Source organism: Cottoperca gobio, unplaced genomic scaffold (genome assembly GCF_900634415.1).
Source record: "Cottoperca gobio unplaced genomic scaffold, fCotGob3.1 fCotGob3_257arrow_ctg1, whole genome shotgun sequence".
NCBI classification, from domain to species: Eukaryota; Metazoa; Chordata; class Actinopteri; order Perciformes; family Bovichtidae; genus Cottoperca; species Cottoperca gobio.
Window position 1 is genome coordinate 80,813 of NW_021166877.1, and position 25,672 is coordinate 106,484.

At 45.0% G+C, this 25,672-nt stretch overlaps 1 protein-coding gene across 1 annotated transcript in view; it reads left to right on the plus strand.

Moving 5' to 3' along the window:
* LOC115005112 (voltage-gated potassium channel subunit beta-2-like) overlaps positions 1-25,672 on the plus strand; it is an 82,197-nt gene that overhangs the window by 27,799 nt on the left and 28,726 nt on the right. Inside the window, exons 5-8 of the mRNA XM_029426920.1 lie at positions 1,117-1,161; positions 11,569-11,613; positions 22,973-23,016; positions 23,145-23,231. Coding sequence (XP_029282780.1) covers positions 1,117-1,161; positions 11,569-11,613; positions 22,973-23,016; positions 23,145-23,231 — 221 coding nt within the window. The remainder of the gene's footprint in view (positions 1-1,116; positions 1,162-11,568; positions 11,614-22,972; positions 23,017-23,144; positions 23,232-25,672) is intronic.

Consider the following 25,672-nt stretch of genomic DNA (forward strand, 5'->3'; position numbering starts at 1 on the left):
AACTTCAATATTAAACGAGACTGTCATTGACATCAGCGAACGCAACATGGCGAGTGTAAAACAGAGAAAGGTGGATGTTGCACTTTCCAGGAGAAATGGACATAAGTAAAAGGCCAGTGTGTCTAGTTTGTGCGGTGATGAAAAATAATCTTGAGCGTCATTACAGCACGAAACATGCCAAACTGCACGAGCTGAAAGGACGAGTGCGTTTGGATAAAGTTAACCCTCTTCGCAAGCAGCTCTCTCCAGAGCGTAATTTAAAAACATGGAAAGATAGATAGGTAGACCACCACACCAAGAATAGACTATTCCACCACTGCTGTGCAATTATCACTGCCATTTACAATACTCACTTTTTATAATTTGTGAAATATTCACTTTAATTTCTATCAACCACTTGGTACTTATATTGTTTTTTTTATTGTATTTAATTATTGTGTACTGCGTTTTTACTACATATGTTCTTTTGCTGTGACAAGATACATTTCCCCGTTGTGGGACTAATAAAGGATTGCTGATTTCTAATAAAACAGAAAGATACATGGATAAAAAAGTTGCTTTTTTGCACAGCATAAAAGAAAAGTGAAATTAATGGGCTGCGTTTTAAAAACATTTGCAGAGTTTATAAGTTCAATAATTAGTATGGCCCTCGAAGGATGTTGTAAAAAAATAAAATGGCGCTTGATAGGAAAAAGGTTCCCCACCCCTGGTTTACATCAAAACTGTGGTTCAAACTCTAGTTAATTTAGAATTAGCACATTATTCACAAAGAACTTCACAAAGCTCCACTAAATAGTTTGCAAAGTCTATGCTGGGGATAATAAATGTCAATATCTGAGCTCTTACGTACATTTAGAAACCACTTCAAGACCTCAATGCTCTCTCAATTGGGAACATAAGTATGACAACTAGTATATTTCTTTCACTTCAAAAGGGGAATCCTGAGCAATGTTTGAAATAATAAACCAAGAGTGAAGTAGAGGCTGTTCATATGTCTATTCTGTATAGACAATTACAATAACTTAGAATTATGCAGATGTAGGTCATACAAGAAACATCAAAACACTTTATTTCTCTCTCTCTCTCTCTCTCTCTCTCTCTTTTTTTTTTCCCCAGGGCTGAAGTTGTCTTGGGAAGTATCATAAAGAAGAAAGGATGGAGGTAGTGTTTTCAGATTGTTTGTGCAGACTTCTAATCTTAAAACTCATAACCATGACTATTTTCCCCCTGTCAATATGTTTTAATGCATTGTCATCTGCATGGTTAAGCATTGCCAGACTAGCACGTTTATTGTGGTTGAACTGCTATTGTCATAGCTCTGGGTAGCAGCTCACTACCCTGCTGTCTGATAATGCAAATATAGACTGCTTACATTGGAGCTTTGCATATGAGATGATGGGTCGAGAGCAGGGGTTCTCAACGGGGGCAGTAGGGCCCCCCCAGGGGGCGTTCAGGCAATGTCGGGGGGCGCTGGAAGCAATACTTTTGAAACGGGGGCATTTATGTGTTTTTGGGGGGCGTTTGTTTTATAGGCTATGCTATGTTGTTAAATCTGAGATTTGAAAAAAAGAGTGAGGCAAAGTTGTTGTATGTGTAAATTTACTGCCAAATTGATTCCGACCAGGCAACTTTGTGTTGTTTTAAGACTTTTATTTTTATTTTGCTGAGCGATAAAGTGTTGCTTGAGCAGCCGCCACTGCTCAAAAGTATGAATGTTTTTCTGAGGATACACCATGAATAAAAATAATCGGAATTAATGGTAAAAAACTAACGCTCTGGTCCGGACTTGGACCAGCAGCAGACGAGCTGCACTCTGGCTGCTCGTAGTAGCATAGCTAACATCTGCATCACTGGTGCTGGATTCAGGCTGTGTGCATTTAAAGGGCAGAGCTCTGCCCTTCGCAAAACAGAGTAGAGGAGAGAATGTGAATGCACAAAGCAACGCAGTAATCACGGAAACGTGCACATAAATTAGATAAATAACATAAGCGTTTAGTTTATTTAATAAAAGAGCACCTGTTTAATGTGAAAGGTGAGTGAATGCAAGATGGCGCCACAGATGGCTGCCTCGGTGTCTTGGTGCGCATTGTTTTGTCTTGTTTTGTTCGTAAACTCAGTTTTTTGTCATACCCTGAGCTCTTTCACTCAAGAAGAGATCATGAACATCAGAGGAACAACTCCAGTGGATTTATTTCCCACGTTTCTCTGCTCATCAGTCGAGTAATTGGACATTCTGGTCAAAGGTGCGCTCACCTTTGCTCATGCAGTTAAACGCCGGAGGAGGGGAAAACATGCTGGAGTGCTTATGCGTCTCCGCAGGCGCGGTCACCGTACCCCACTACCAGGCATTCTCTCCAACGAACTTCAGCTACTCCTCCGCTTTGTGTTTCACGGAGACGTGGCTGTGCGAAACGATCCCGGACGCTGGGCTGAAGCTAGCAGGCTTCCAACTCTTCAGAGCAGATCGTAACACATAACTCTCAGGCAAAGCGAAGGGTGGGGAATCGGTTTTTACATCAACAGTGGCTGGTGCAACGATGTGACAGTGATCCTACAGCACTGTTCTCCTGTTCTGGAATTATTTTTCATTAACTGCAAACCCTTCTACTCCCCCGTGAGTTTGCTTCATTCATTCTGGTCGGTGTTTACATTCCACCGCAGGCCAACGTACAGGATGCACAGTGCGTGCTCGCCGATCAGACCCTGTATTTGGAGCAGACATACCCGGACTCCTTAGTTATTCTCCTCGGTGATTTCAACAAAGGAACACTCAACCACAAACAGTTTGTTAAATGCCCGACCAGAGAGGGAAATATTTTGGACCACTGTTACACCACAGTCAGCAGTGATTATCATGCCATCCCCCGTGCTGCACTTGGTCACTATGACCACGTCATGGTCCACCTGATTCCTACATACAGGCAGAAACTAAAGCTCTGTAAACCTGTTGTGAGGACATCAAAGAAGTGGACCACTGAGGCTATGGAGGATCTTCAGGCGTGTTTGGACTGTACTGACTGGGATGTTTTTAGGTCTGCTACCAACAGTCTGGATGAGTACACAGAGGCTGTGATGTTATACATCAGCTTCTGTGAGGTGTCGTGTTCTTTTATTTGGAGTTAGAGCTTCTATCTTGAGTCAATCCTGTAAACTTCTTATTTATCTCAAAGCATTTGTTAATGTGATATGTTGTCATCCTTGTGATTCTTCAGTCGCCCTCTTGTGGAGGAGCATACCTCTAGCATGCTTTCACTCACACTTTATACCTGAGCATGGTATACATTCAGTACATAACACTTCTTGACAGTAGTAAACAAATACATACATCAGTTAATTATATCACAGAGGATAGCTGTGAATCATCATACACCAGGGTGAGTTACAACAATGAACAACCCTGGTTCACAGCCAAACTCAGGCAGTTACGGTTGGCAAAGGAGGACGCATTCAAGAGTGGGGACAGCGAAAGGTTTATAGAGTCAAAGGACAAGTTCAGCAAGGCAGTGAGAGAAGCTAAGCGACAGTACTCTGAGAAACTACAACACCAGTTCTCAGCCAATGACTCTGCCACTGTCTGGAAAGGGCTAAGGCAGATCACCAACTATAAGCCTAGAGCACCCCACTCCATGAGTGATTTGCGCCTAGCCAATGAACTGAATGAGTTCTACTGTTGCTTTGAAAGATAATGGGACAGACCTGACACCATCCCCCGCAACACTCTTCATCAGCTCCAGCCCAGGAGCCCCACCTCCCCAGCGGCCTTAGCCTCTCCACTACTGTCCACCTCAGTGCCCCCGTTCCCCCCTACTTACACAATAACACCTCTCTCCATTCTTGAGAGGGACCTCAACACCCATCAAGAGGCAGAACCCCCGCAAAGCAGCCGGACCTGACTCTGTCTCTCCTTCCACTTTGAAGCACTGTGCTGATCAGCTGTCTCCAGTGTTCACAGACATTTTGAACACCTCACTGGAGACATGCCATGTGCCAGCATGTTTCAAGGCCTCCACTATTATCCCTGTCCCCAAAAAAATAAAGATCACAGGACTAAATGACTACAGATCCGTCGCCCTGACCTCTGTGGTAATGAAGTCCTTTGAGCGCCTTGTCTTGTCCCACCTCAAAACCATCACAGTACCACTCAAGGACCCCCTGCAGTTTGCCTACAGAGCCAACTGGTCTGTAGACAATACTGTCTTCAGACCTCCACTTCATTCTCCAGCACCTGGATTCCGCAGGAACCTACGCCAGCATCCTGTTTTTGGACTTCAGCTCTGCCTTCAACACCATCATCCCAGCTCTGCTACATGACAAGCTCCCCCAGCTGAGCATACCTGACAGCACATGAAGCTGGGGAAACATGTCTGTGACTTCCGGACCATCAGCACCGGATCCTCCCAAGGCTGCGCTCTTTCTCCTCTGCTCTTCTCCCTGTACACCAACAGCTGCACCTCCAGTCACCGGTCCGTCAAGCTCCTGAAGTTCGCGAACGACACCAGCCTCATCGGAATCATCTCTGGCAGGGATGAGTCAGTCTACAGGTGGGAGATTGACTGACTTGGTGACCTGGTGCAGTGTGAACCACTTGGAGCTCAACGCACTAAAGACTGTGGAGATGATAGTGAACTTCAGGAAGAGCTCAGCCACACCTGCCCCAATCATCCTGTGTGACTTTCCTGTTGACACGGTGGAGTCCTTACGCTTCCTGGGCACCATCATCGCCCAGGAACTGAAGTGAGAGCTGAACATCACCTCCCTCATCAAAAAAGCGCAGCAGAGGAAGTACTTCCTGCGGCAGGTGAGGAAATTCAACCTGCCAAAGACAATGATGATGCACTTCTACACTGCTATCATCGAGTTCATCCTCTCCTCCTCCATCACCATCTGGTACGCTGCTGCCACTGACCGGGACAAGGTCAGACTGCAGCGTGTCATTTGCTCTGCGGAGAAGGTGATCAGCTGCAATCTGCCATTCCTCCAGGACTTGTACACCTCCAGGACCCGGTCCATCAGGACCAAAACCTCACAACATATGAACAGTTTCTTCCCCTCTGCAGTTGGCCTCATCAACAAGGCCCACCCCACTGACACTGTCTCTGCCCTCCCCTCTACACGTTACATTAACCCTTAGAAATGCAATGTGGCGGCCGTTACGTATTTTAAATCTTCGCCGTATGGGGTGGGGTAATCGAGTAAACAGAGTATTGTGAAGCAAAACGAAGCAAAACGAGACGAAGGGAGGCGGCGATTGAAGGAAAGTGATAGACAAACAATTGAGAATTGAGAGATAGTTAGATAGATTTAGTATTGGTCCGAATACGAGATAAAACTGCACATGTTAGAGTGGCCTTTCATTGTGACAGCCTAAGGATAAGGATACATATGATGCAATAATCATGCTGTCTAATCAGCATCTTGATGTGCCACAGCTGTGAGGTGGATGGATTATCTCAGCAAAGGAGAGGTGCTCACTAACACAGATTTAAACAAATTTGTGAACAATATTTGAGTAAAATAGGCCTTTTGTGTACGTAGAAAACGTATTAGATCTTTGATTTAAGCTCATGATAAATGGGAGCAAAAACAAAAGAACTTCGACGGAATGAGGGAAAACGCCTCTGCTATTTGTTCATAAAATTTGTATTTAGGTTCATGCTACCTCAATTAAACTTTCACATTATCATAGTGACATCCCATGTATATATTTCCAGCTTTCAAAATGTTTCGTTGTGCATGTTTGTGTCACCCACAGTAAAAATAATATCATTTTCAAAATCTGTTTTTACGTTTTTTGTGTGGTTTTGGGTCCAATATGTTCATATAGTATGTCAAAATGAAAGACTTAACTATCAAGTTATATAGGTGAGGTTGTGTTAAAAAAAAAGATACCAAACATTGACATACTAAACATTTCTTAATGGGGTTTAGTAATGCAGAAAGTATGCGAAAACGGCCAAATTAGCCCCGGACTCCAGAGGGTTAACATAATGCCCAGCCGACTGTCCTTGTGTTGTGTGTTGTACATTATCTCTACTGTTTATATTTTGTATATATTGTTAATTGTAAAAAAAAATTATATTTATGCACCAACGAAACCAAAAACGACTTCATGAAAGAAAGGGAAAGGAAAGGAGAGACCCTGCCCGGAGGAAGCCCGGGAACCCCGTCTGGAGCCAGGCCCAGAGGGAGGGCCCGACAGCGAGCGCCTGGTGGCCGGGTTTGCCACGGAGCCCGGTCGGGCACAGCCCGAAGAAGCTACGTGGTGCCTCCCATCCATCCATCCTGTGGGCCCACCACTCATGGGAAAAACCGCTGGGGTCGGGTGCGCTGTCACACGGGTGGCAGTGATGGTCAGGGACCTCGACGGACCAGACCCGGGCAGCAGAGGCTGGCTCTGGGGACGTGGAACGTCACCTCTCTGTGGGGGAAGGAGCCGGAACTAGTGCGGGAGGTGGATCGCTACCAGTTGGATCTGGTGGGGCTTACCTCCACGCACAGTCTTGGCTCTGGAACCGTACTCCTGGATAGGGGTTGGACTCTATTCTTCTCCGGAGTTGCCCAAGGTGTGAGGCCTCGGGCCGGGGTGGGGATACTCACTAGCCCCCGGCTGAGCGCCGCCACGTTGGAGTTTATCCCGGTGGACGAGAGGGTCGCCTCCCTACGCCTTCGGGTTATGGGGGGGAAAACTCTGACTGTTGTTTGTGCCTATGCCCCAAACCGCAGTTCTGAGTATTCGGCCTTCTTGGAGACCCTGAATGGAGCCCTGCAGGTGGCTCCAGTAGGGGACTCCGTAGTCTTGCTGGGAGACTTCAACGCACACGTGGGAAACGATGGAGACACCTGGAGAGGCGTGATTGGGAGGAAGGGCCTCCCTGATCTAAACCCGAACGGTCGTTTGTTGTTGGACTTCTGTGCTAGTCATGGAATGGCCATAACAAACACCATGTTCGAACATAAGGATGCTCATAAGTGCACGTGGTACCAGAACACCCTAGGCCAAAGGTCAATGATCGATTTCGTAATCGTATCATCTGATCTGAGGCCGCATGTTTTGGACACTCGGGTGAAGAGAGGGGCGGAGCTGTCGACTGATCACCATCTGGTGGTGAGTTGGATCAAGGGGTGGGGGAAGACTCTGGACAGACCTGGTAAACCCAAACGGGTAGTGCGGGTGAACTGGGAACGTCTGGAGGAAGCCCCTGTCCTGGGGATCTTTAACTCACACCTCCGGCGGAGCTTTTCAGCCATCCCTGTGGAGGTTGGGGGCATTGAACCTGAGTGGGCGATGTTCAAAACCTCTATTGCTGAAGCTGCGGTGATGAGCTGTGGTCTCAAGGTCTTAGGTGCCTCAAGGGGCGGTAACCCTCGAACACCGTGGTGGACCCCGGTGGTCAGGGAAGCCGTCCGACTGAAGAAGGAGTCCTTCCGGGTTATGTTATCCGGGAGGACTCTGGAAACAGTTGCAGGGTATCGAAGGACTAGAAGGGCGGCAGCTTCTGCCGTGTCAGAGGCAAAGCAGCGGGTGTGGGAGAAGTTCGGAGAAGCTATGGAGAAGGACTTTCGGTCGGCACCAAGGTGCTTCTGGAAAACCATCCGGCACCTCAGGAGGGGGAAGCGAGGAACCATCCAAGCTGTGTACAGCAAGGGTGGGACCCTGCTGACTTCAACTGAGAAGGTTATCGGCCGCTGGAAGGAGCACTTTGAGGAACTCCTGAATCCGACTAACACGCCCTCTATGGTTGAGGCAGAGCTGGAAGCTGATGGGGGATCATCGTCAATTTCCCTGATGGAAGTCACTGAGGTAGTCAAACAACTCCACAGTGGCAAAGCCGCAGGGGTTGATGAGATCTGTCCAGAAATGCTGAAGGCTTTGGGTGTTGAGGGGCTGTCTTGGTTGACACGCCTCGTCAACATTGCGTGGAAGTCTGGGACAGTGCCTAGGGGTTGGCAGACCGGGGTGGTGGTTCCCCTATTTAAAAAGGGGGACCAGAGAGTGTGTGCCAACTACAGGGGTATCACACTTCTCAGCCTCCCTGGTAAAGTCTACTCCAAGGTACTGGAAAGGAGGGTTCGGCCGGTAGTCGAACCTCTGATTGAAGAGGAACAATGCGGATTCCGTCCTGGTCGTGGAACAACAGACCAACTCTTTACTCTTGCAAGGATCCTGGAGGGGGCCTGGGAGTACGCCCATCCGGTCTACATGTGTTTTGTGGATCTGGAGAAGGCGTATGACCGGGTCCCCCGGGTGATACTGTGGGAGGTGCTGCGGGAGTATGGGGTGAGGGGGTCACTTTTGAGGGCCATCCAATCCCTGTACGCCCAAAGCGAGAGTTGTGTCCGGATACTCGGCAGTAAGTCGGACTCGTTTCCCGTGAATGTTGGCCTCCGACAGGGCTGCGCTTTATCACCAATCCTGTTCGTGATTTTCATGGATAGGATATCGAGGCGTAGTCGTGGAGGAGAGGGGTTGCAGTTCGGTGACCTGAGGATCTCATCGCTGCTCTTTGCAGATGATGTGGTCCTTATGGCATCATCGGTCTGTGACCTTCAACACTCACTGGATCGGTTCGCAGCCGAGTGTGCAGCGGTTGGGATGAGGATCAGCACCTCCAAATCTGAGGCCATGGCTCTCAGCAGGAAACCGGTGGATTGCCTACTCCGGGTAGGGAATGAGCCATTACCCCAAGTGAAGGAGTTCAAGTACCTCGGGGTCTTGTTCGCGAGTGAGGGGACAATGGAGCGAGAGATTGGCCGGAGAATCGGCGGAGCAGGGGCGGTATTACAGTCACTTTACCGCACCGTTGTGACGAAAAGAGAGCTGAGCCAGAAGGCAAAGCTCTCAATATACCGGTCGATCTTCGTTCCTACCCTCACCTATGGTCATGAAGGCTGGGTCATGACCGAAAGAACGAGATCACGGATACAAGCGGCCGAAATGGGTTTTCTCAGACGGGTGGCTGGCGTCTCCCTTAGAGATAGGGTGAGAAGCTCAGCCATCCGTGAGAGACTCGGAGTAGAGCCGCTGCTCCTTTACGTTGAAAGGAGCCAGTTGAGGTGGTTCGGGCATCTAGTAAGGATGCCACCTGGGCGCCTCCCTAGGGAGGTGTTCCAGGCACGTCCAGCTGGGAGGAGACCCCGGGGAAGACCCAGGACTCGGTGGAGAGATTATATCTCCTCACTGGCCTGGGAACGCCTCAGGATCCCCCAGTCGGAGCTGGAGGATGTGGCCCGGAGAAGGGAAGATTGGGGTTCCTTACTGGAGCTGCTGCCCCCGCGACCCGATCCCGGATAAGCGGTAGACGATGGATGGATGGACCAACGAAACCAGAGCAAATTCCTTGTAGGTGAAAATCTACATGGCAATAAAAATGATTCTGATTTGGCGCTTTATATATAAAAAAAAAATCTTTGGGGGGGCGCAGCACCTCAGACTTGTTCCTTTGTTGGCTGCTCGTTTTCCGTTACTTAAGAATGAAAATATTTCCGCATTTCTGATCTTTGAATGTCTTACCTGTTTCTGATTGGCTGCAGGCTATGACACCGATTAAAGTTTAAATCTCAAACTTCTTACCGTTGCATTTGTTTAACACTCCTGAATAAAATTCCTATTTACATGGCTTTTTTTCCTCCCTGGGTACATATTACGTATGCATTAGGGCAATTGAAGGTAAAAACAACAACAAATTATTTTAATAATATAATATTTATTATTATTTAGAAATGTTATTATGTAACTTCAATCTCAGAGAATTTGAGTTTTTATAATAACATAATATAGCTATAATAGTTAATAATAAGAAAAATAATATATGACTATAAATACAAAAGTAATATAATCAAAATGTAATATAAATAATAAATACTAAGAATAATAATCAGAATAATAAAAACAGAATAATAATCAACATTAAAATACAATTAGCCTACATTTTATTTGATGGGGGGACCTAGATAATGGATAAGGTTGAGAACCACTGGTCTAGAGAGAGGCCATCTGTGGAAACAATTCAGACGTCCACCATTCATGGATGTATTTATTTCACCTTTGTACGACACATCACCTCTCTCAGGAGTACACTCTGACGTTACAAGTCAAAAACATCCACACGGCAACACTGAAAACAGAGTTTCTGAACAAGTTTACCGTGACTGGAGTTTTACTAAAGCTTTGTTTTCAGTTACCTATCAGTGATGTTTGGGTGGCGATATTAAGAAAACATGCTGTCTTAACACCTCGACAACCGCAATAGTCCCGCCAGTGGCGCTGGTTGGCCTTTTTCTTTTCAATCAAGAAACTGCTGTTTCATGTGATAATGCAAGAGGAAGCAGTCAGCTCGGTGAAATGGTGTGGAACCTTGAGGTGGCAACAGACCTCTCTTAAGAGCTCTCTGAACATTAGGCCAACTATAAATCTCTTGACCAGGCTTTTTAATCACCATTCCTGTCATTGCTACTCACCCCTAACAGTGTGTTGAGTTGCAGTGTCACGTCATACACACAGCTGAGGTAGAACTTCACTCTGCATCTGATTGGCTAGGACTCCTTGCCTTTGTTGCCTTTGTTGGTTGGATTGGTTAAATTGAGGCATGAGAACAATGGCATCGAAGCGAAGCAGTTATCCACATCTTACTTTTGAGTTTCTGAATGTCTGTTTTTCAATTGCACCTTCCAAACTTACAATCTACCTTTTTAAATATCATTTTTTACCTTTCTACTCCCCCTGTGAGTTTGCGTCATTCATACTGGTTATTGGAGCAACTTTTCTTTCCTCGTATTTGCTCCTTCCTGTCCTTTCTGGAATGCGTCTTGGTTGACGCACTCAAACATTACACAGAGTTCACCGCATTCTTTGTTTTTTTCAATTTTCTTTCTCATTCAGACTCCATCATATTATATATCATATATATCAGCTGATGGTCAAAAAAGGGGTGTGGCGTCTGCACCACACGTGCCGATAATAAACAATCAACACCATATTCTGCCTATTCCTATATTTGATTGTTTTTATACATAATTAATCAAAATCAAATAAATGTTTAAACTTATAATTTTGTCTTCAACACTGGTCGGTGTTTACATTCCACCACAGGCCAACGTGCAGGAGGCACAGCTGTGCACGCTAGCTGACCAGATACTGTGTGTGGAGCGGATTAACCTGGACTCCTTAGTTATTGTCTTTAATAAAGGCAACCTCAGCAATGAAATCCCCAAATACAGACAGTTTATTAAATGCAAGACCAGAGGGAAGAATATGTTGGATCACTGGTACATTGTATAAGCGGCGCCTAGACTCTGCATCCCCTTCAATGCTAAAGTACTGTGATGATGAGACTAGCCACGTACCCGCCTGATTCTAAACCGAATTCTGATTCTGATTGTGGTTCTGATATCTGGGCATGCATGGTCACTTATTTACTACTTTTATTTGTTTTGTTTTGGTTGTATGTTGCTGGGTGTATTGGGGTGGGGGCCTATGTGTAGTTGTCCTTTATTTTTGTACATATTTGTTCTAAAAGTTCTAAGAAAAGAAAAATACTGTTGTCTGATTTCTGATGTTCTCAAATGCAGGCGTTCCAGTTTAGTTATCACCACCAAAATCTTCTGGGGCGGAAAGTATGTATATTTTATCTTTTACTCTCCTTTCTCTCTTTCTATGATTGCAATATTCTCCCTATTAGCAATAAGCTAAGAATTTTACAAGACCTCGCACACAATTTAGGAATTGTAGCATAAACTGTAGCAGTCTAGAATATGTAAATAATATGATGAGGCTGCATTGTGCATTTGTATACTTTGTTGTTTGTTTGGGTGACTGTTCAGCTTTTTGCAACTACTTACATCTTCTGACTACCAGAATTTAAATTCAGTCCTTCAGTCGGCTTTCTGTAATGCCACTTGTTCTTCTTTTTCGAGGCAAGATAGTGAACACGACACTTAATGCTCTTCGTTCCTATGCCCCAACATTCTGAAACACATAAATCATTAGCAGAGACAGGAAATAATCCTTTAGGCCTGTCTTCAGGATAACACCTGTGGCCATCAACAACCCACTGCCTCCTTCTTAATCTCACTGCAATTTTCTCCAAAACCTTTCTCAAGTATTCTGGGTCAGAGGCTTTTGCATCTTCTCTGTGAAAACTCCTTATAGATAATATATAATATTTGCAACAATGTCAACAAAGTGCAGCTTCTTCTAAATTGATGACCAGCAGATTGGAAGGCTGTTTCACTGGGGACTCCCATTTATTCCGTCACCTCAATATTCCAAAAAAAATCCCATTTGTTCAAATGCCTGTAATCCCAAAACAGATGCTCAAATCAAATCAAATCAAATCAAATGTATTTGTATAGCCCAATATCACAAATTATACATTTGTCTCAGTGTGCTTTACAGACTGTACAGGTTACGACATCCTCTGTCCTTAGACCCTCGCATCGCACAAGGAAAAACTTCCTAAAAGAAACCCCAAAATTAAAGGGGAAAAAATGGAAGAAACCTCAGGGAGAGCAACTGAGGACAGACGTGCAATAGATGTCGTGTGTACAGGATAAACAACATAGTACAAATACAACATTTGACAGAAATTATGTTGTGTTGGAAAAAAAAAAAAATGCCCAATGTTCCGAAGGCCCATTGTTCCGAAATTACAAACTCTCTGCAACAAACATAGATACTGTACATATTGTTGAGGGAAAAGGTCCTTTTCCGGGCCAGAAGACGAAGTTTGGACCTTCTCCTCGAACACTTAAAACTTGGATGTTCTTGTAGTCTTTAAATTATAACAGATTCAAAAGAAATTCACTAGGGAAGATCAAAGTTAGATGCAATAGAGTTTATTCTTTGTACAAGTACAAAATCAAAACCCGAGAACACAGCTAGCTGTACACTGAATTCCAAAGGTCTGTGTTCTCATTTATATACACAATATTGAGGTTAAAACTTCATCCTCCTCCCACCTTATTGGTCATTTTTATAATTGATTTTTGGCAATCATAAACCGAAGTGCCTTCTCCATCTCCTCATTCTTTCGCTCTGTCTACCCATTGGATGGTGGGTAGAATCCGGAAGATAGGCTGACAGTGTTCCCCATAAGTGAACAGAACTCCCTTCAGAATATGGACATGAATCGGTGGGGAGTCCATGGAGCTGAAAGACATGTAGCAGAACCAGTTACGCGGTCTCCTTGCCGGACAGGAGCTTGGGCAGCGGCACAAAGTGTACCATTTTACTGAACCGGTCAACAATAGTCAGGACGGTGGTATTGCCATTGGACATAGGCAGACCGATTACAAAGTCCAGAGAGATGTGGGACCAGGGACGATGGAGCACTGGTAAGGGTAGCAGAAGACCGGCAGGAGCTTGGTGAGATGGCTTGTACTGACTACAAAAGGGACAGGCATTGACAAACCCACGAGTGTCCTCCTACAGGGTGGCCCACCAGAATCTCCGTAGAAGGACCTTCTTAGTCTGTTGGATCCCAGGGTGGCAGGTGAGCCGGGATATGTGGGCCCATTGAAGGACATTAGATCTAAGGTTCAGGGGAACAAACAGGCGGTCCGGCGGGCAGGAACTATGACCATGCTGTTCCTTCAAGGCGGCCTTGACCCTCTCCTCCACCTCACAAGGGAGAGAGAACATCGAGCGGGGTACCGGAAGGATGGGGTCCGGCTCAGTGACGGAGTCCTCCCCTCCCACAAACATATATATTGTGGGAACCAGGCCTTGTGTGACAGAGAAAATTGAGCCTGGTGAAGAATATGGACAACCTGGCCTGTCGGGAGTTTAGTCTCTTGGATATACTCCAAATTCGTATGGTCAGTCCAACCCAGATAAGGCAGTTTGGTCCCATCGAGCCAGTGACGCCGTTCCTCCAGCGGCAGTTTAACGACCAAAAACTCCTGGTTCCAAATGTCGTAATTTCTCTCTGCCAGGGAAATTCTCTTAGAGAAGAAGTTTCTGGTCGTTGACCGCCCTCTGCCACAAGATGCCCCCTATTCTTACGTCGGAGGCGTCCACCTCCACCACGAACTGTCTCTCTGGGTCTGGAACTTGCAGGATGGGAGCAGAGGTGAACCGGGACCTGAGGTTCTGGAAAGCCCCCTCAGCCGAGGGAGACCACTGAAACAACACCTTTGAAGAAGTGATGGCCGTGAGTGTGGCAGCCACCGTGCTGTAGCCGCGGATGAACCTTCTGTAAAGTTCACAAACCCCAGGAAACGCTGTAACTGCTTGCATGAGTCAGGAACCGGCCAGGAGGTGACCACGGAGACTTTGGCAGGGTCCATTTGCATGCTCCCCTGTCCCACGATGTAACCCAGAAACAAGACAGAGGAGGTATGGAATTCACATTTCTCGGTCTTTACAAACAGAGTTCTCAAGCAGGGGTTGAAGGATGGCCTGGATATAATGCACATGTTCCCCCTTGGTACGGGAGAAGATCAAGATGTCGTCTAGGTATACAAACACCTACTTGTTCAATATGTCCCTAAGAATGTCATTTACCAGAGCCTGGAATACCGCTGAGGCGTTTGAGGCCGAACGGCATCACCAGGTATTCATAATGTCCTGAAGCGGTGTTAAAAGCCGTCTTCCACTCGTCTCTCTCCCTGATCCGAACTAAGTGGTAGGCATTGCGTAGGTCCAACTTAGTAAGGATGGTAGCCCCCTGCAATGACTCTAAAGCGGAGGAGATGAGGGGAAGAGGATATTGGTTCTTAACCGTGATGTCGTTGAGACCCCTGTAATCTATACACGGCCTCAGAGTCTTGTCCTTCTTTTCCACAAAGAAGAACCCCGTGCCCCGCCGGTGAAGACAAGTGATGGATAATCCCGACAGCCAGAGAGTCATTATTGCACATTTCCATGGCCTCCCTCTCGGGTGCCGACAGAGAATACATGCGACCACGATGAGGGGATATGCCGGGGTGTAGCTCAATGGCACAGTCGTAGGGACGGTGCGGAGGCAAAGACGTGGCCCGGGCCTTGCTGAATACCTCCTGGAAGTCATAGTATTCAACTGGCACCCCCAATACATCCGGAGCCGGACTGGCGCAGACGGACTGCTGCGGAGCTGCTTGCTTCAGGCATACCTTGTGGCAGGCAGGGCTCCACCCGAGAATGGCCCCTGTCGCCCAGTCAATGTTGGGGTTGTGGTGGCGGAGCCAGGGGTAGCCCAGTATCAACGGAAGATGAGGAGACCGTAGAATGTGAAACTGGATGGTCTCGTGGTGATTAACAGACAGTAGCATCCGAACGAGCGTGGTCTGGTGAGTGACAGTCCCCAGGAGGTGACCATCCAGGGCACTGGCAGGAACAGGGACCGGCAGGGGAACCCGGTCAATCCCCAGCTGCAAGGCGGGGTCCTCGTCCATGAGGCTAACATCAGCACTAGAGTCAATAAACGTGGCGAGGGCGTGGGACCCGTCAGCCAACAGCAGTTAAATGTGACACAGGGGCATTTGGTTGGGGTAGAGTTTCTGGGTCTAGCTCACCAGTATGTTCCCCATTACTGGTGAGCCCGGCCTTTTGCTGGGCATCTGGAAACAAAATGGCCAGCCTGGCCGCAGTACAGACAGAGGTTCCTGCGCCAACAGTGCTCACGTTCCTCCAAAGTGAGGCTGGTGCGCCCCACCTGCATGGGCTCAGGTCAGCCTGGCAATGGTCCAGCAATGAAACTGGTGGGCTCTGCAGGTCTTTGCTGCCGGCCGGATGCGAAGTGATCTTGTAGCCCATGTCATTTCCCTCGCCTCCTCATCTGGATCTGTCGATCCAGTCTGGACGTGAGCTCGATTAATCCATCCAGCGACGCTGGTAACTCAAAAGACACCAGATAATCTTTAAGATAATCCATAGTCAATAGCATAGTCAGCTATTGTCCGGTCTCCCTGCTTTAGACTCATCAGACCTCCGCTAACGTCTGGTCCCATGGAAACTCCACCGAAGACCTTGCGTAGCTCGTCCGAAAAAGCAGCAAAAGATGAGAAAGCTGTCGTCTGTCGCTCCCACTCCGCTGTTCCCCACAGCCGAGCTCTCCCAGTCTGGTGGTTGATAGAAAAAGCCACATTAGCCTCCTCCGAAGCGAAGGTGTTTGGCTGAAAGGCGAACAGGATAGAACAATTTGTAATGAATGGGTTGCGGCCCTCATTATCACCGGCATAGTGCTCCAGGGACCCCATCCGAGGCTCGGAAACCAGCGGTAGCGGAGCCAAAGGAAGCCCAGGACTAGCTGTCGGCCTTATAACTATCGTAGCCATCATGGCTCCTGGTTAACGGCCGACTGCAGTATCTCGTAAGTCATTGAGGCTAACATCGCCTCATGATGCTGGATGGCGTTCTCCACCCGCTCCATCCGGTTCTGAGGTGATGCTGTGTGCGCTGGGTTCATGACTGGCCAGATTGTACTGTCACGGGGGGTGTATGGACCCAAATGCAGCACACAGGAAACCAGGAATAGTAGACATGGAGGTTTAATCACCAGAACCAGCATAATTTGTCCCAAACATACTTTTAGGGCACCATCATTTGGAATCTCAAGCAGTTGATCTACTTCTAGCACAGGCAAAGTCAAGCCTGGCTTTTTCACAAATGGGTCGCGGATCCATTCTTTCCCGGTTCGAGGTTCTTTTGTGATTGAGAAGTAATGCTCATGCTTTTTAAAGCTCAGATCGTGCACCAGCTAATGTTTGAAACATGTAGAAAATCCTTACGTTTACTCGCCATCCCCATAATTCCAGTTTGACTTTGAATGCAGCCACGTTATCTGCCGACTTAAAGATAATTGTCATTCTCCCTTGAAGTGACAGATTGAGTTTGTTGACTAGGTTGAATATGTCACACAAGTAAACAAGTTTTGCGACCCAGTGGTGATGTAGTGGTAAAATGTTTACCGAAGCAAAGTACTTTGTATCAATATTTACGATAATCATTTGTTAACTTATAATGATGTATGATAATATATATATATATATTCAGTCTAGTTTGTAAGCCATATACATGTGTATTTCCTGGAGGAAGGAGCTGGTATTGCAAACCAAGAGCAGTGTAAGAAGCACTGAGGTTCATGAAGGGAGGGGGAGCAAAGAAGATGGCAAAGAGCAGTGTAAGCACAATTGTGGAAAAATGCTGAGGAAGAAGTTTCGAGGCGCCATGCCTGAGGCACGGGCCTTGTCTGATAGGGCGCGCCATACGATTTATTGACAGCAAAAGATAAGGAAATGTATAAGAACTGGGAGTAAGATTGTTTAACTTCAGGGCCTAGCTTAGCTCGAGTTATGTTTTTGCACTTGTGCGAGAAATAAACTCACTTTTGTATCTAACCTTTGTTTCTCACCAGTGAAGTTATTTTTAACAGTTATTACATTAAGACTAAAGACTAAGACCAGAATTACAATAGTTTAGTAGATTAAAAGTGTTCGTATGAGGAGATCCAGCCTTCACCTCTAGCCCGGAGGACAGACTCTTTTCTTCGACAGTGACTGTTTTTCTAAAAGAAATCTCTGGAGTGGCTCTCGTAACTCAAAATCTCTGGAAAGCAATCTAACTTTAGAACGCCATCTCACCTCTGTGTGTAAGAGACGTGTGCTCTGCGTCCATCTCCTCACAGAGCTGCTCAAACAGACATGAGTTGAGGGCATGTACTTTGATGGTTATTAACTTTAATCACATCATGCAAAACGCTAAGTTCGGGTGACATTTTTCGGCTAGCCAGCATTTCTCTATGGATGACGCAGTGCATAGATTCACATTCAGAAGCAACCTCCTTGACCCGAGTGGTGAAACCAGAAAGCTGTCCAGTCATGGCAGCCGCTCCATCCATGCATACAGTGTCACAAAATGGCCGGTTCATATTTTTCTGATATGTAATCATTCAAAGACTTGAATAGTTCTGCAGTTGTGGTGTTGGTTGGCAACAATAATACACTTAACATATCCTCATGCACCTCCTCCTGAAAAAATATATTGCACAAAAACAAGCATTATTGCCTTGTCAACATCGGTGCACTCGTCATCCTGGATTTGATGAAGTGGTAGCCTTCAATAATTGCTTTTGTCCTTCGTGTTCACGTTTCTTTCTTTCAAAAACTCCAAAGACTTTTAATGCAGGGTGCTTGGTCTTCATGTCGCAAAGCAGTTTTGAAGGTTTCAGGGCTTCGTTGGATAGCCGGTTGCCACATATTATACGGAGAGGTCTTGGAGCGTATGAATCACCTGATGCGATGAATCCGTAATTTAAGTAAGTAAGTTCATAGTGGCAGAGTTTGGGGAGTGAAACGATCCCCACGCGTGAAATAATAGATAGCAAAGGTGTCAGGCTGGCTGAAATCCTCCTCCAGTGGCCAACACTGTCTTTTGTGGCCTCACTTCTCGGAGTGGTGCAGCATGACATAACTGTTGACTCCCAAGTTTAAACTGAATGGTTCATGCTGCTGGTCTGGCGTCCCTCCCTGGAGCAGCTGATACAGCAATGGATACGTCTGCGGAAATGGAGCTGGAATAGCTCCCATAGGTGATTCGCTCTTGGCTGGAGCCACAAATCCTGATGTTTCCGATTGTTGGGGAGCTGCAAATCCTGAGGTTCCGGGATGCTGGGTCGTCCATCCTGAAGATCCCAGCTATTGGGTTGCCCATCCCGATTCTGCTGGTCCTGCTGTGCTTGTCCCTCTAGACCAGGGAAGTGCAACTTTGAGGATAGGGAGGACCACAAAAAGTGTGTCCTCACTGCCAGAGGGCCACTTTGCACCCCCCCGCGGAGCTCCGACAGATTAATTTCTGGAAATTGACTCACGTGCCGCACAAAGTGAGGACGACGGGCCGCCAGTTGCCCATCCCTGCTCTAGACCTAAGCCTGAATGTCCTTAACCCTTTAACCCTTTAACACCTAAGCCAAAAAAGCCTCAACATTTTCGCATTGGACTTTTTTGCTTATTTTGACTATAAAAAGGTCAGAAAATGTCCTGTGAGTTAGTGCTTTTGCCCATTTTCCAAAAATACCTGGAACTTTCCATATCTGGCAGTCATTTACAATTTATTGCATGTTATGAGAGTGTAATAACAGTTTAAAATGAAGAAAAACACAAAAGCGGAATTTGAGTTTAGTGGTTTATTGAACAAAAAACACTCCAATTGTACATGAATAAGAGATTTAACATGTTACATTTGAAGTTTGAAATGTATACAACTATATCCAGTAAAAGTTTTAAAATCTGCAAAAGCAGGCCATAAAATGGAAAATATGTCCAGGCGTTTTTCCCCACACAGGGTAATTCTCTCCTCTCTGAGTATCCCTTCACATGCAGAGGTCTTGGTGGTACTGCCAGTGACTCCTGTTGCTCCTCTTTTCTCTGGGTTACTCATATGAAGATTAGATCAAATGGCCATGAACTGTCCTGTACAGTCTGGGGACATGACAGTGGCAGGGAATGACACATGGAAAATGGTTTGCTTACACCAAAAGTTGCTCATCTTTCTGCAGGTCCAACACTGACATGTACAGCAACATGCCTGTGGACTTCTTCATTTCTTCTGGAGTTATTTCAGTCCAGATGAACTTTCTCCCTCTCTCCAGGCTTTTGGCTGCATTCTTGTTTGTGTATTCAGAGAGGAGTTTGAAAACTGCAGCATCAAAGTGGGAATAAATGTCACCTGGTGCTGGGTTTCCCATATCGAGAGGGGGTTGGACACCTGGGGTGGTTGAGGGACTCCATCATCGGGCTCTGCCTCAGTCTTCCATCTTGTGGTGTGATGTGGTGAGGGGCTTCTGTGTCTGACAGCATCACCAGATCATCCAGCATCCCCACAGCTCCATCTACAGGCTTGAATGTGATCTCTGGTGACACCTCCTCCTCACCAGCTAAAGCTTGCAAACAGCCTCTGCTAGGATGCAGGCTACTTGAAGAAGACGCGCACATTTACGCATATAAAGTACAATTACACACGTAGTACAACCTTACAGACTTGGTACACTGTTCTAAACAAGTCACTACGCTATACAAGTGTTGATTTACATACCGTCTTGCTTCCATCTAAATTAAATCCGCTGTTTTTTTCCAGCTCTATTTCTCCGCTATGTTGTTTGTGTCTCTCCAGCGCTCTGTGTGTATTCGCTCAGAACAAAGGCGCTGTTTCGCGGGCTTCCGGAGGGCCGTAAGTGAAGTAAGTTTTGCTTGCAAAATGTGTCGTCGCCGACACATTCGGTGTTAAAGGGTTAACACCGAATGTGTCGGCGACGACACATTTTGCAAGCAAAACTTTGGATTACCGTAATTATGTCAAAGTTTGCGCATTCGAAAAAATGTCAACGGTTTCTGAAAGCTTTACAACATATATCGACTCATTACGGTAACTTCACTTACGGCCCTCCCGGAAGCCCGCGAAACAGTGCTTTTGTTCTGAGCGAATACACACACAGCGCTGGAGAGACATTACCACCATCAACACCGCGGAGAAATAGAGCCAGAAAACAGCGGATTTAATTCAAATGGAAGCAAGACGGTATGTAAATCAACACTTGTATTGCGTGGTGACTTGTTTAGAACAGTGTACTAGGTCTGTAAGGTTGTACTAGGTGTGTAATTGTACTTTATATGAGTAAATGTGCGCGTCTTCTTCAAGTAGCCTGCGTCCTAGCAGAGGCTGTGTGCAGACTGGAGCTGGAGAGGAGGAGGTGTCACCAGAGATCACGAGGTGTCACCAGAGATCACAATCAGGCCTGTAGAGGGAGCTGTGGGGATGCTGTCAGACATAGAAACCCCTCACCACATCACACCACAAGATGGCAGACTGAGGCAGAGCCCGATGATAGACCCCAGCACCAGGTGACATTTATTCTCACTTTGATGCTGCAGTTTTCAAACTCCTCTCTGAATACACAAACAGGAATGCAGCCAAAAGCCTGGAGAGAGGGAGAAAGTTCATCTGGACTGAAATAACTCCGGAAGAAATGAAGAAGTCCACAGGCATGTTGCTGTACATGTCAGTTTTGGACCTGCAGAAAGATGAGCAACTGTTGGTGTAAGCAAACCATTTTTCATGTGTCATTCCCTGCCACTGTCATGTCCCCAGACTGCACAGGACAGTTCATGACCATTTGATCGAATCTTCATATGAGTGACCCAGAGAAAACAGGATTAACAGGAACAGTCACTGGCAGTACCACCAAGACCTCTGCATACGAAGGGACACTCAGAGAGGAGAGACACTGTGTGGGTAAAAACGCCTGGTCATATTTTCCATTTTATGGCTTGTTTTTGCAGATGTAAAATTAAAAGACTCCAAAGTTTTACTGGAAATAGTTGTATACATTTAAAACTTCAAATGTAACATGTTATATCTCTTATTCATGTACAATTGCAGTGTTTTTTGTTCACTAAACCACTAAACTCAAATTCCGCTTTTGTGTTTCTCTTCATTTTAAACTGTTATTACACTCTCATAACATGCAATAAATTGTAAATGACTGCCAGATATGGAAAGTTCCAGGTATTGTTGGTAAATGGGCAAAAGCACTTACTCACAGAACATTTTCTGACCTTTTTATAGTCAAAATAAGCAAAACATTCCAGGCGAAAATGTTGAAGCTTTTTAGGCTTAGGTGTTAAAGGGTTAACCATATCCCTGCTGATGCCACTGGTTCATGGTTGGAGATGCACTGCAGAATCCTTGAGGAGAAAACCCTACTCCAGGTCCCATTTGAGCTGGATCAATGGGGGTCAACTGAAGCCTACACTGTGGGCGTACTTGAGGCCTTGTGTAATAGCCCTGCTTTTCTTGGTATGGTGCTCAATCATATCCCGGACCCTCTGCCATGCCTTATATATCAAGATAATAGAACATGTCATTAGTTAATTTTTACCAAGTGACCTTTGGCATAATCCATTGTAACTATTTACATCCGTCAGAAAGCTGTTTTACCCCGTTTCACTCTTGTAGCATGAGTGGTGAATACTATGTAATGCCCTACTCTTAAGGTGTTTATTTTTACCTTATCTATGCTGTGAGATTACTCCTTTTGATAATGTATCATTTCCTATTCACCAATATCTGCAGTGAACCTTCTCCATGTGAATGATGTGGGGAACTGGTAGTAACGGGTATCCTTCTGACTGCACAGAATAACCCAAGTACTGCGGGTTAAGTACCTTTTTCAGCAGCACAATGGAGGCAGCCCTGGTATTGAACTCACCAGTTCTCACAATCTGGTGTTGTATTTGAAATCTGTACCACTAGGCCATCACCACATCACCTTTTTCTTTTGTTCTATTTTTTTTATCTTAATTTTTTGGTATTTATTTATATATACATACACGTATATGTACATTTTATGTATATGTCTGTGTAGATTCAAAATTCAAGATATTTTATTGTCATATTGCACAGTTAAACAGACAGTTATACCGTACAATGAAAATCTTACTTTGCTAGTCCAACAACAGCCAAAAGATAAAATTAGAACCAAAACTGTGAAAAAGTGAAAAACAAGTGAAAAGGTTTTGAGTGGCTTAACAAAGACATGCTTATCTTAATTTTGGTTTCAATAATAATTTTTTTACATTGCAACATTTCAGCTACTGTGTCTTGGCAACTTCTGTCTGTATGGCGACAGTGTGTGCTGTGGCCGTCAATTCAAATGAATGAATGTGTTGCACATTGGTTGTCATTGTCAAGTGCTAGATTTCCCTTGTAGTCTTAGACAATTCAGAATCCCCCAACAATCAAGCTTTTTGTCAACATATGATCCAGTTACTCCATCAACCTCACTGGTCACTACATCACACGGGAAGTCATCTTTCTACCTACCTGAATGATATTATACATGTCCTTATTTATAAAGAGGGGGCTTCAACAATAGGTTTGTGCTTTGTGCTTATATTTACTTAATATAGAAATGTAACATATAAAATACATTTAGAAATATTTTGAAATGTTCTAATTTTTAAACCTTGAGTTTTGAAATGAAAGATATTTGCTTTTCAGAGCAGAAATGGAAAGAGGATTGTCTAGAAAACATATAATCGAAGGTAAGATATTATGCTACTATAAGACTATCCTTTTGTCATGACAACAAAGGTACATGTGTCGCCATAGCTACATAACATCAGAATGACTGTGTTAATACAATAAATATGTAATTATCTTTATGAAACAGGTCTACGGGCATCACTAGAGAGACTTCAGCTGGAGTACATAGACGTGGTTTTCGCTAATCGACCAGATCCTAACACGCCTATAGAAGGTGGGTTTGCTTATCGTTTGACAGTTCAGTTTTGTTTCTTTGCTTCCTATGGAGGGGAAATTATACTGAGGCTTATTAACTTAAATTGGGCCTGACCCAACAAGACTTAGGCATACTGGTTGTCCATACTACATCCTAACATAACATCTTATAAGACATGAACACCTGTTCTGATTTACAAATATACAATAATATACAAATACACTACAAAATATAAAGTATAGCTATCAGCTATCTCTGCTCTGTCAGAGAATGTTAAGACACATTGCAGCTTAAACACAGGGCTCTATTTCATGAATCAAGTTGTGGAGCATGATGGACATTCAACTGAGCCACATTGTAGAGAATGAAAATCAGAGTTCACCCATGTGGAGTTGGATTGGATAAATTAACTGCTTTTATATAGTTATTTTCCAATCTTTACGATCACTCAAAGCACATGTCATTCAACCATTCACACAGAGTCAGAGGCTACCATACAAGGTGCATATCAGCTTGATAGTAGTGATAATCATTCACACACACTCATACCGTTGGCCAGGCCATCGGGAGCAAAACCTCCTGAGCCACAGCTGCCCAGATTATCACACATTATTTGTGTGGCATAATAAGATTATTTTAATGTTTATTATCATGTCATGATCATATCATGATGGTCATGACAATATTATGTTGAAGTATTGCATTTTGTTTTGACAGATTGTTGTTTTTATGCATCCAATAGCAAGACGGTTCAAGGAGACACACCTCGATTTATTGATTATACCTTTGCTTTTGGAGATGATAGATCTCCAGATAGATGAAACCTCTAATAATGCGTTATTCAACCTAATTAAGTGAAAATGAAAGCAATACGAATGGGAAATTAAATTACACAGTAAGACATAACTGCATAAGTGCATGCAGCAACACTCATCTGAAATTGCTAATTGCAGCAGTCCAGTCGACTAAAACAAATGCCCATTGGTCTGAAGGCGCATTGCTCTGAAATTAACCAATCTCGCAGCTACGACTATAGGCCTACAGGCTGGATCAATGTTGGAGTAACAGTTATATAATAGTGAGAGAGACATTAAGCCTAATTGGAAACCAGTTAAATAACGACAGTATTATGGTGGATGTGGGTAACTGTTCTATCATGTGGCTTTTTGTGGAACTTTATACTGCACTATACTGGACGTACACATGTGTCGTGTTCTTTAATTTGGAGACGGAGTTTCTACCTCAAATCAATCCAGTAAACTTCTTATTTATATCAAAGCATTTATTAGAGTGACCGTGGGGCTCATCAAACTTTTCATATGGATTGCTCTTTGTTTTGTGTCTACACTATATGTCTGGTTTTGTTTGTCTGCTCTCCCTCTCATTGTTTTTGCTGTTTTTATCTCCTGTATTTTGTAAAGTGTCCTTGGGTGTCTTGAAAGGCGCCTCCAAATAAAATGTATTATTATTATTATTATTATTATTTATTTTATTTATTTTTTTATTATATGACAGCATAGAAGATATACTCAGCTGAGGACGATCCTGCTTCACAGCACCTCTCTCTCCCCCAGTTCCACAGAATCGACCCGTCTCAAAGTTTAACATTTTTCATATACAGGAGTCTTGTCCTCTTCCCATTGGTTGGCTGGAGACAGGTCCTATTGAACCCTTGTAGGCACATAGGCGTCTCCACGCCTCTTTGCGCTGATGTCTTCCTTGGGATTCTTCAGTCGTCACTTGTGGAGGAGAGTACCTCCAGCATGTATTACACAAATATTTCTTGACCTGAGCAGTGCATTCAGTACATAATACTTATTTTCAGTAGTACACAAATACATATAGTAGTTAACTATTACAAATTGTAGTAAAACAAATGGTCAAATTGTAAAGAATTTTGGAAACAGTGATTCCTTAGCTTGACATCGTTAACTTTGATTAATTTTAGCATTCAGTCGCAAGCTTGCTCAGACCCAAAAGCTATAGTGGCACACCGAACTGTGAAGTTACGCTGAAGCCAAGTTGACTGTTATGATTCACAGATACACTTAGAGTTACTGTGATACTAGTGTTAGTGACACATGCAGCGTCATTGCAGTTACAGTGTTTAACAACGTTAGTGACACATGCAACCCCGTTGCAATTACAGTGTAACATTAGTAGCGAACCGGGGCCCTGGGCATGCAGCCTTCAATAGGAGCACAGGACCACACATCGAAATAGGATCCCTTTCTGGACATAATATCCCCCAGGTGTGCTTTCTTTTGGCAGGGAGGTCCGTCGTTAAATTGGTCAACGGCCGAACAACAGTGTAAAAATGTTTACAAAAGCCCCTGTCATGCCATGCCTAAGAACCTGCGAAGGCACGTGAGGGGAACAGGACAGCCTGCTATAGCAGCCACTTTAGCCTCAACGCGGCGTACGTGGCCTTGTCCCACCTGTCTGCCCAAATAGGTGAC